At 35.2% G+C, this 11,693-nt stretch overlaps 1 protein-coding gene across 1 annotated transcript; it reads right to left on the bottom strand.

Annotated features, from left to right (window-relative positions):
• Positions 1 to 714: 714 nt before the first annotated feature.
• On the bottom strand, positions 715 to 8,785 carry LOC130152939 (transmembrane emp24 domain-containing protein 11-like). Its single transcript, XM_056347248.1, has 5 exons — positions 6,175 to 8,785; positions 5,192 to 5,292; positions 4,346 to 4,471; positions 1,978 to 2,124; positions 715 to 1,211 (listed from the first exon to the last, which is right to left on the bottom strand). Exons 1-5 carry the CDS (start codon positions 6,302 to 6,304, stop codon positions 1,062 to 1,064), a joined length of 654 nt encoding a protein of 217 aa, XP_056203223.1. The 5' UTR covers positions 6,305 to 8,785; the 3' UTR covers positions 715 to 1,061.
• Between the last annotated feature and the right edge of the window lie 2,908 nt (positions 8,786 to 11,693).

The raw sequence follows: 11,693 nt of genomic DNA, 5'->3' as shown, positions 1-11,693 counted from the left end.
CCTTCTTACACTACTACTGTTTTGTCAAGCTAATTATCTGAATTTTTAACCACAGCTTTTGACTTGTAATTGCATGATACTGTAGCTATTCTACTAGTTGTACATAAGCTAGCTAAAGATATAGTCAAAAAAGCTGCAATAAGTGAAATGGAAATAAAGTTAAAAACTGCTAAGTCCTTAGTTGCTGAAAAATTAAAAATAATTCTCAAACACAGAAACAGACTGAAGAATTTAGTGTAGGAATAACTTAAAATAAAATATATAGGCACAAATTCAGTGTTTACCTAGAAACTTGTAATTTGGTTTACTTTGGCATACTTTGTAAAGACTATAATTTAGATAAACAACTGTGGGAGAGGTCTGATCTCAACTCCATAGCATAATGTTTAGGTCTTATCTGGAAGTAAAAAGTAAGTACAATTTCGAATTGTTTGTCTAGGTCTCTATCATCCATGGTACTTGCTGCAATCACTAATCATAATCTTAGGGGTGGGCTCCACTGTCGCTTAAAACTTCAAATATTTTAAAAGTGAACAGTCACAGTTATATTTGAGTAAAAGCTAGGTATTACACATACATAGGCCTAGTTCAAGACACTCTCCCCAAATTAAGCTCCACAAGGGATATAGTTTTTTCTCTGCCTACTATCTGAATCCTAGTCAGTTTGAAGTGCTGAACTGTTCATGATGGTAACAAATAAGTTTACTAAGCAAGTAGAGAAATTTAAATATTAGGAAACTTTATTAGACTTCTATTTCAGATTTAACAATCCTGAGTTGAACTTAAATGCTGCCTTAGTCACTGAGTCCTTCTAGACTTAGCTTTACATCTGTAGGGAGAAAAAACCTGGTAAGAGATGGGAATCAAGGAGTAAAATGTAAGGTGATGACAGAGGTTGTGATACAGATGAAGAAACCAGAGTTAGAGTAAGAATCAGAGCAGATGATGAAAGAAGCTTGAGAGCTTTATACAACCACTTTTCTCATAGATGCAGGGTTTCCTTGGACGTTAGGTGTTATGTGGTGTGCAATTTTTGAATCTGTGCATTTACTTTATAAGACTTAAACAAGCTTCTTAGATATAAAGAAATCTCTGAGAGATTTCATTTGCCAGATTCCAATGGAAATGAGAATTAGTGTTTGTACTATAGCCCACCATAAAATATTGCTGTTGGTTTCTTCACTTGTTTTCCGAAATTTTTCTTCACGCTCCTAAAGAAGAAAGGAAAAGCATAATTATTACTTTTGCCATCTGTATGTGTCATGCTGCTATCCAGGTAACCCAATAGACACCCCTTTTCTGCATAGTAGTGAACAAACACCTTTTTCATATTGATAAAAATGAAAGTTTGTTCTTATTAATAAGGTGGGTATCTTTATAACTCAAAACTAAGAAGTAGACACACTGAATCCTAAAGGCAGAAAGGCAAACAGAGCTTTCCCTTGTTCACAAGGGAAAAGATATATTCAAAAGATATATTGTGATAAATATGTTCCATTAATACAGGCTTAAGCCTTTTAAGATTTACAGTCACTTCCACATTGCATTGAAGAACCTTTTTGCAACCAAATCTCTTTTTTTTAGGTTTCAGACACAGTCTGGCTGCCTGCATACTTACCCACTCCACTAAAGTTTATGCACACAGACCAGCATGGAAACAAAAGCTGGCAACACCACCAGCAATGGTACCTGCCGCGGGCTCAGCTGCTGTTACTGACTCTGACCAAGAAAACTATACTTGGAAATTCCTGCTTTAAAACAACACCTGTTGCTATAAGCATGAGTTCACAGTGTAATTAGTTTTTATGTTACACCTTAAAAATATTTTGCAAGGTAATTTAGTCTGGTTAAACACCAATAGATTTTATGTGTTGGTTAAAAGTAACACTGTAATTAAATAATAAGCCTCATAATACTTTTTAAATCAGTAAGTCTATGTACAATGTTTTTAACATTTCCATTAGGGAATATACATACTCTTTCATAGTTTTGTTCTTTGGATACATGATGAATTTCCTCAATTAGATGTTCTAGTCTAAAGTTAATTTCATCCACTTTGTCTTTGGCTTGAACAACAGACTCATCCAAAAAATGTTCTCCAACTCTAATGTCCAAATGGATACGCTGCAAAAGTAAAAATACTCTCATTAGTGTGTCTTCTGTGTTTTCAAAATTCCTTAGAAAAAAAGAAACAATGGATAATTCCCCTTTAAGCTCATTACAGGAAAATATTATTAATTGCTTATAGAAATACTCCTTAAAATTAGAATCAGGTAGGATATTTAAAGTGTTTCTTAATTTTATTTTTAAATTAATTGCACAAATTTACAGTCTTCACTAATGTTAGGGCATTATTTTATGCTAGTATTGATTCAATTGCCATGGGAATGTTTTCTGTTCTTTTTCCAAACTAGTTTAAAAAGTGACCACCATTAGGACTGCTCATTGTATTTCACTTTCCATCTTAACACTGCAGAAATTACATTCTTCAGTAGTACCACAGGAAGCTTTTTATAGATGCACTTTCAGGTTTTCTCCCCTAACAGTTGGGAATATAAGACTGGACCAGCTGAATCATTATTTGCAGTTTATCATAGGTATTAAAGCAGAACCATACATAAGGTATCTTTTTTCTTTCTCCACACAGCTTATCCAGTATGAAATACCTCCCATTATCCTATAAAATACGGCGCAATCTATAACAAAAATGCCCCAAACCTGCCAAGCAATAGACGCATAGAAATAAAAGAATGGAACTTGCAATATTATGCAACTTATTCTGGCATGAATTAAAAATTTTACTGAAAATAATAGAAGAAAGTTCTTTTTGAAGCCAATTTGTACCTAAGAGAAAATTAAATAGTTTTAATCAAACAGATAATCTGTGGAAATCCCAGAGCTTAGTGTTATGATGATAGAAGCTTGGTCTACTCAGACATCAGCCACAAATGAAGAGCACATCTTCTTTCTGCTCTCTTAGAGTTAGCTCACCGAATATCTAGAAATCTATCTCATGACCTTATGGTAGCCTTTGTCCATTAATTTATTTACTTTTGGTTTGTAGCAGTTTAGATAATCACCACTGCATCTGGTGCTTGCAGAAGACCACTTAAAGATTCAACCTAGCTAGAGAATGTTTTTCCTTTTGGGATCCTTAATGCTGCAGATATAATCAGAAAAAGCAATTATTTTCCTTTTCTACTGCTGTGTTAAGCTAAACAAACCACCCTATTTAGTATTTATGCTATTGATCTTCTCCTTCCCTGCACCTGTTCACTTCTTTTGAATAGGATGACCAGAACTGTACATGGTGCATGCCTTGTGTAAAATTATATTAATACAGCTCCATCTGTACCAGATAAAAACCTCCTCGTGAATCCTCAGAATCACATCCATGATGTGTAGTTAACTATGACTAACGAATGCTTTATCCCTCTTACCCTCCCTAGTTGATGAGCTCCACAAATGTTTTTATTATTAGAACCTAAGTGCTTTTCCAATGTGTATGATTAAATTTCAACTCATTTCCATTAATCAGTCTGTAAGAATAACCACTCATTCCAGTGTAATAGTCCCAATTCAGCACTGTTAACTTTTCTCAGTTCTGTGTCATCTACATGTTCCCAAAGCATACACCCAGGATGAAATTTGGCCTATCTCACTTAATATGTTTACAAGCTGTTTCTATCTAGCTGGTTATCTACCTTTTTTGCAGTCAGCTTTAGGAGGAAAAAGCACCTCTAGAGAGTAATTCTCACCTGTTCAACTCTATTTTGAGAATACGCATATAAATAAAATTTTCAAAACAGTCTTTATGAAATTGTTTGCTGAAATACATTAGAGCCATGATGTCACCTCTGATGGCTTAACTTTTCGCAAATCTGCATTAAGAACAACTTTGTTGGTAGTAGACAATATCAAGTGTACTAAATATTCTTAATGAGAATATCTTTCAAAAATTGAAATGTTACATTTTCTTTAGGAATTCAATCTAAGCTACTGAAGACATGGAATATATGACAAGTGTTTGTGTTAGTCTTACACACCTATCTTTTTGAACCAATTAGTTGTTCTTTATGAGAATCTTTCACATTCAAAGCACTGTACAAACATTAAATCATTCTATAGTTGTTAGTCTTGCATCTTGAATCTTGCCTTCTTAAATATCAGAACAGAATGGTTTTATCTCTTCATCTTTCTAATTCTAGGTTTGTCTTCTTTACCTACTAGGACACGTTGAATTATGTACTAGAAGTTAGACAAACTTCTAATCTAGTTTGTAATCTCTGCAGTTTATAAACAATTGATACTATTACAACAAAGAATATTTAAGAAGTTCGCCTACCAGTTTACTTCCTGCAAATGCCACAAATCTTGTGGAGTTAGACTGTAAACAGATAACATGCTCCCCGGAGAGATAGGATGTAAAAGAAAATGTCCCTTGTGGCCCATACAGTTTTGACAATAGTACCTGTAATTTAAATATTGTATCTGTTGGGGTTTGTGCATTATAAATATCAATAACACAATCAAAAAACAGTACTGTAAATTGGATGTAAAAGGTAAGCAATTAATCTCCTGACATCATTAAATTAATCTGAATTTCAGAATAGGTTTATTTAGCTCACAGTGAACATTGAAACGTTACAGAGTTCTGCAATGTACAAAAGCCAGTGCTCTCTAAAGCATTTAAAATTTAAAAACTAAGACCTTGTCTAGGCACAGAAATAAATTGTTGCTGAAAACCTCAGGTCTTCAGGGCAAAGAAGGCAGCTGCTATGCATGATGGCTGTATGCAGCTTCATGGTAATCTTGACTTTTGCAGTTTAGTTTATCACCAACCTTCCTTTCTGCTGCCCATGTACTTTTACCTCAGTAGCAAATTTTCATTTTGTTTTAAATTTAACCTGTTTTCTCAGTTGTCACTTACTATTCTTAATGACACGGTTTCCCAAATACAGTAGTAATGCAAAAATTGTCCACACACATCATTATCAAGCATTGTAATTTCTATTTACGTTGAAAGAAATCACAAGGTGCTTATACCTTTCAGCATCAAAATACTGAACTAGCTGGTAGACTGTAGATTTACTTTTTCCCCAAAAGTGTCTATTATTTTTAGATAGTGCTGCCTGCCAGTGCCAAAACTCAACTCATAAATCCTACAGAAATATTAGTAAAGCTTATTTACCTCAGCAGACGGAGCTGTGACAGTCACAATCATTCCCAAACCAGGAGCAGATTCAAGAAAGTCTTGTTTATGTATATCCCAGCATTGTACTTTGTAATTCCCTGAATAAAAACATAGATAAAATCTGTTAAATAAAACAGCTTAATATTAAACATCTTTATGGCTTTTTCAGCAAAAATATAAAGATAAATTATTAACAATAAAGCAATATAAGTATTTCATGTGCTTATTATTAAAATTGCTCAGGGGGCACTTTATAACACTGTGAAATTCAATAAATTTTTACTACACTTGAAAATGTTCTAGAATACTACAAAAATGGTTGATTAACAAGTAATACTTTCTGATTACCACTAATGTTCTGGCAAGGTTAGCATACAGAATGCATGTGGAGACCTCCAAAATCTAAGTGTACTGTATTCACATTACATTTTTAGGAGTCTTTCATATTTATCACATTATTTATAAAAAATTATTACATATTATTTTTACGATCCCCTTTCAATCTTACATTTACAGTCTTGTAGATTAATTTAATGTGCTTGTGATATCCCAGGTGAAATGAAACTTTAGTACATCCTGAATTGCTTCTTTCCGGACCAACATCAATCAAAAAAAGTAACTCCCATTCAATGGGGAAAACCATGTTACAGAAATTCTGATTTGAACAAGTAAATCAGTCAGAATGTATAGAACCACACATTGAAGCAACAATTCCACTGCTATAGAATTAGAAGACATTCTTTATCTTTGTGTAGTCAGTTAAGCACTTTGGAAGCCTGCATTTCTTTGTGTGATGTACACACACAATGTGTGAGGACATTATGGCTAACCCCTGATGTGGGGAATTATTTTCAGTGTACCCTCTCTCTTATCACCATGATTTTACCATATTCATCAATCACAGATTTTCCTGTTACATTGCATGCTATCTTTTTTTATTGCATAAATTAGATCCTCATATAACATTGACAGGTACCTACCAATTACCAATGTGTCGCTGGGGACATCTTCAATTATACATTTCTCTTCTCTTTCTCCACTGTGAAAATACAAAGCAAGTGAAAAAGAAATCCAAAAGTTCACAAGAAATCCTATTAATTGGCTTTTCATGGTTTTTATGTATCCCAGTTGTACTGCTTTTGAAGATAACTATTTACAAATGTATGTAGTCCTGTGGTCATTCCCTGTTTGCCGCTTATCAGTGTATTTTTGAGAGAGAAAAAAAAACACTGTGAGAAAAGACAGCTGGTGGTTACACATTTATAAATAACTACAGTATGTTCTGGAGAATGAGATATCATGAAAAAGATAACTTGTAAAGTCTGTCTTCTTTCCCAGCATCTGGATTAAAATTTCATTATATACACATAGAATAACATGACACTTCTCAGGTACTTGAGATCGATTCCCTAGATTACTTTACTGTAAGCAATCATATTGGTTATCTCTTTCCATAACGTGCTGAATATTCAACTTAAATGAACTTGTTAACTTATATTTCCCATTTATTCTGGGGGATTATTTCAGAGTTTTACTCTTTTAATAAGAAATCTTGTAATTTCCAGCCTAAATCATTAGACATGTATACACCTCTACAAAATCCACGGGACTACATAAAAGGGCTGAAAGAAACATGAAGAACAAAGTCAAAAGAACTTGAACAATAAAAGAATCTGAAAGTCTAATGAATAAGATACTGCAGGGTAAAAACCCCAACAAAATTAACACTTTCTAAATAAGATTTTTTATATAAGAATATCTTTTTTATTAGATACTGTCTAATAAATTCTCTAAAGAAAGTTATAGTAGGAATCAAAAAATGATCAAGGTTTTAATTTGTACCCTTTGTATAAAACAATCTATATGTCTGATGACAAACTCATTTACCACTCAAATGTTCCTTGTCCCATAAACTGAGATTACTATGTCTGAAAGGTTGGCCTAGGTGTGAGAGGATGTGTGGTCATTTTCCAGCAGGGACAACCTACCTATGGGACTATTTCCAGCAGGGAGGACCAATCTTTGAGCTCATTTTCCCCTTCAGAATCTCACTACACTCCTCTTGGAAGGTTCTAGAATTTGAACACTGATTCTCTCCAACCCTGCCATGTTCCTCAGCAGCACCTGGCATTTGCAAAGTAAATAGTTCAGTAATGTCCTTGAATGTCTTTGATAAACCTCTGAGTTCTTTTCACAGTTCTGTCATCTTAACTTCAGAGCGTGGGATATAAGCTACCTCTACTGCCACACACACATGCCATGTATGCGCTACACAGTGCTGTAGACAGGGAAAACACCATTCTCTTGCTGGAATTTTACCAGCAATTGTTTTGCTTGAAAAGGTGGAAGTTGGGTTTTATTTTATGGGGGGTTTTATACAGCTGTCAAATGCTCAGCTGTATAAATTGCATCCTCAACACTATGCACGCATCAAAGGATCATGACTAGACCTTTTCTCGCATTGTCCAACATCACCTCTAAATTTTTCTTTCAGTTACCTCATAAAATGTTCCATTTGAATTTACTGTTATTTGGCTACAGCTACACTTGTAAATGAAACTATGTTGGTCTTCCCATCCATTTCTGAGCAGCCTTTCTGGGAATCTGCTTTGGTAGGAGATGCATTCTTCCAGGGCTAGTAGCTGTAGAATTGGCTCCATCATAGCACAAGAATATGTATTTTCCTAGCATCAAGGAAGAAGGGGGGACCGCAACTCATCTTCAATATCTGTAATCTAAATACCTAAAATGTCAGTGTGGTAACACTTACTGGATTATTTCATACCTGCAAAAGAAGGACTGATTCATATTTATTACCATCCACTGCACCTGCTCTGTATAAAATCTCAAAAATAGAATGTGTTTGTCTAACACTGGCACAGGCTTACAACCATCATCGGTTCAGTCCATTTCACAGCATAAAGTATCTTCACAGAAGTTCTAGCACAGGTGTTAGTTCACCTCCAGCAAAACATAACATCTCTATACTGATATAAGAGATACGAGGAGAACTGATCTCTTAAACATGATTCCATACAGTTAAGGTTAGAGGGATACAAGCTGCATCTTATGGCCATTGAATACTTATAGAGTCTCAAGGGTGATATTAGGACTCTGATACTACTTTAGGATTTATCCATTTGAAATAATTTTAGATTATACAGAATCTTATCACATAATTAGACTCCTACCCCTCCACCACAGGGAGATCTTGACTGACATGCGTCTGCATAAATTCTCATGCTACACTATACCTGCAAGAAGTATAGGTTTGTCTGCATATTGTGAGCTACTTAAGCAATCATCCTTTTAGCTTTTCATTGACTACTTGAGGTTTCCAAAATGTTATGTTCCAATGGTAGAAGACAAGATGGACAAGGGACCATGACTTTATCCTTCACTGTGCCCAAACCAGTAGGGACAGATAGATTACTTCTGTATTTTTGGCTAGCAAATGCTAACATAGTAGGGCTGCTGGACTTCAAACAAATGAAAATAGTCACCCTCCAGGTGATCCTGTTGTCATGTAGCATACTGAGAGCTTTTTTGTTTCAGGCATCCACAATTCCTGTAAATTATCATGGACACAACTTCTGCATACTACATCCCATTAAACAGTTTTTGGCTGACTTCAGAATTGCTGTATCAAGTGTTAGATTTATTTTATGAGCACGTTAAATATTGTCATGGAATATTCTGAGTTAATCTATTATGTTGAATCATTCATGACAAGTCAGATATTCCCAATGTACTTAATTACCTGGGACTGGGAATATCACGAAATTGACTTTTTTGCCTTCAATACCATGAGTTACTCTCAGATCCTTTATTCACACTCCAGTTATGTCCTGCTGGGGAAAGTGCCCATTCAGTGATCAGAAAGGCTGGCACACTTTTCTTCTCCTTCTAGAAGCTAGGTTCATATTAGTTTCCATGACCATGCTTAACTCAGTCAACGTGGATAGGGTATTAGAACTATTTTTCAATAAGTCCAAGACTATCCCTCCCAAAAATGATCTTTAAAAGCAGACCATGTACTATTTTGTTAATTGCCTGCAACATTTCATAACAGGCTTGGTGGATGAGATTTGGTCAGAGCTGGCCCACTTGTACAGTACATTTATGCAGTATAGAGCTGGCGCTCAGCCGTGGGAAGGCAGGAATCCCAGTCATTTTGGAGCATATGATAGAACAAAATGCCTGCCCTCTCCTTCAGTCCACCTAAGGCTCACGCAGTCAACATTTAGGCTATTGGTAGCAGGGAGAGCTTTTCAGTTCAGTCAAGTTCATAGATCAGATCTTCCTATATCCTGACTTATGTACAAAAGAACCCTGTTTTTTCCTGGCCATTAACTACTAAGGTGCTGTACTGGATATCTGCAGAGAAGCCACAGCCCATAGAAAAGCACAAATATACACACAGCTTTAGCTGGCATTCCTACCTATCAGGAGATAATAGGTAAGAAGTGCTTTCATGTGTTTATAGCTAACTGTCCTTAAATTTATTAAGGTATGGAACAAGTTGTTCTCAGTAATGAGGTGTCCTATTCCACTATAGGATTTGAATTGGGTGTCCGTGATTTTTGTAGGAGCACAGTTGAAGTCTGTGGAGGCTTTTTTGCTGCTACACTTACCTCTTTAGCTATGTCTTCTATTCTGCAAGAGTATCTGCCAAGGCATCAAAGCTGATTCTTCCTACAAAACATTCTTGCTAAAAAAGAATTGTCTTTGCAAATCCATTTCAGGTTTCCTCCCAAAGTGTTTTCTGAGATTAGTTTAACCCAGGAATTAATTTACCTATTTCCTTCCCTAAATCCTGGGTATTTAGGACCACAGCATCTTGGCTGCCAGCCATCTGTAACAGTGGATGTAAGGGGAAAGGAAGGAAGAGCTTCTCTGTTTCTTCAGTGTCCCAAAATTTTTAAAACAAATCTAAGACTGTGCTGAAAGTAAAAGCTACAAAGGCCTAGCCATATCCACAGAGGGATCGTGTACCTTACTAATCAGTTTATTATTAACAGATCTTTATTAAAGATCTGTTATGAGAAATGTCCTTCATCATTACAATGTGCTTCACTAGAACTCACTGTATCCACAGTCTTGCCAAGAAATGTCTCCATCTCTGGTGTTTGCAAAGTGAATACCTGGAATAATATTTGTGGTCAAACATTCTACAGCCACAAGGGCATCCTTAAAGAATGCCGTATTTACCAGGGTCTCCTGAAGTCACTGCCTACAAAAAGCCCATATGTGGGTAACTGGCTGAACAGAAAACTTCTGCTTGAAGAAACACACAGCAAATATTCATGGATGTAAATGCTCTAAAATATAGAAGTTATTTACCACTAACTGGAGTTCTCTGAAATGTGTTGGTTTTTTACGTATTCTCTTCCCTTTTTACTTTACCTCCTGCTCTCGTCTCTTGTCCTTCAGCGTCCTTGGGAAACTTTTAGCTTCAGGAGTTTGAGTAAACAGTAGGACTGCTCCACTATCAAATCATATCTTGTAGGACTGAAATCCTAGATTTGGGTCATGTATACAATTACAGATACTCTTCTACTGGGCCTAGCCCTTTAGTTGTTCTGGACATGTGAAGAAGCAAAACTCTAGTCTTTAAAGAACTTCCAGGAAGGTTACTGCAAGGATACCTTGTGGTTTGTGGGTTTGTTTTCCTTGAGTCAAAATTTAGACTTGCATCTGATTTCTGCCCAAGTCCTTTACTGAGTTTAGTTAAGCATTTGTTGATCAATCAATTTGAAATTAGTTCCTGTTCTCAGAAAGTATTTACATATATACCCCAATATATGCTTATGTTTTCTGAGATGTTGATAACTGGTGTAACTATATAGTAAATAAGTTTGAGAGAAAACTTAGAATGAGTAAAATTATATGAAAAGAAGAAAGAAAAAATTGAAAGGGAAATCAACTAAACACAAAATATGAAAAAGATCGTGTTATTACACTATTTTCACTGTAGAATGGAAAGAAGGGAACAGGAAAAAAATAGGTATAATAAAAAGAGTAAGTGAAACAATTTTGAAAAACAGGCAACAGTGGGAATCTGAAAAATGAAAGCTGTAGAAATTCCTATACTTAGCTCTAACAAGTGTGCGTTTATCAGCATTTGCAGGAGCAACTTTCTAGTCTGATAAAGTTTCAAATTTCTTTCGGTCTTTGCAAGATTTATCACCTGGAAAAAATATAGAAAACCTCTTAAATGTTTCAGTCCTACAGAGAATACAGTGTGATCCTTTAAGTACATAATAATTCTTCTGATGTTTTGCATATTCCAAAAAGAACCTACTCAAATCAGCTCTCCTGTTCAATATAGGTGCTGTATATTTGTAAAATTGCAGTGTGTGTAAAAGTTTTGTAGGCTGGCTGTAAACATGATCTCTTGAACAGTGTTACTCCAAAATTCTTAGTTGGTAGCCAGAACTCTTTATAAGCCATATGTTACATTCATTTTATAATGGTTATTTAAGCATTAAAACTTACA

The sequence above is a fragment of the Falco biarmicus genome, chromosome 1, assembly GCF_023638135.1.
Source record: "Falco biarmicus isolate bFalBia1 chromosome 1, bFalBia1.pri, whole genome shotgun sequence".
In the NCBI taxonomy this organism is placed as follows: Eukaryota; Metazoa; Chordata; class Aves; order Falconiformes; family Falconidae; genus Falco; species Falco biarmicus.
Note: the sequence above shows the minus strand (reverse complement) of the source record. Positions and strands in the feature narration are given on the sequence as shown.

Coding starts and splice junctions, on each gene's coding strand:
- LOC130152939 (XM_056347248.1), bottom strand. CDS start 6,304: ATGAAAAGCCAATTAATAGGATTTCTTGTGAACTTTTGGATTTCTTTT. Junction 2,125..4,345: donor CATTTGCAGGAAGTAAACTG/GTAGGCGAACTT, acceptor TTACTTTTGCAG/CGTATCCATTTGGACATTAG. Junction 1,212..1,977: donor AAGAACAAAACTATGAAAGA/GTATGTATATTC, acceptor TTTCTTCTTTAG/GAGCGTGAAGAAAAATTTCG.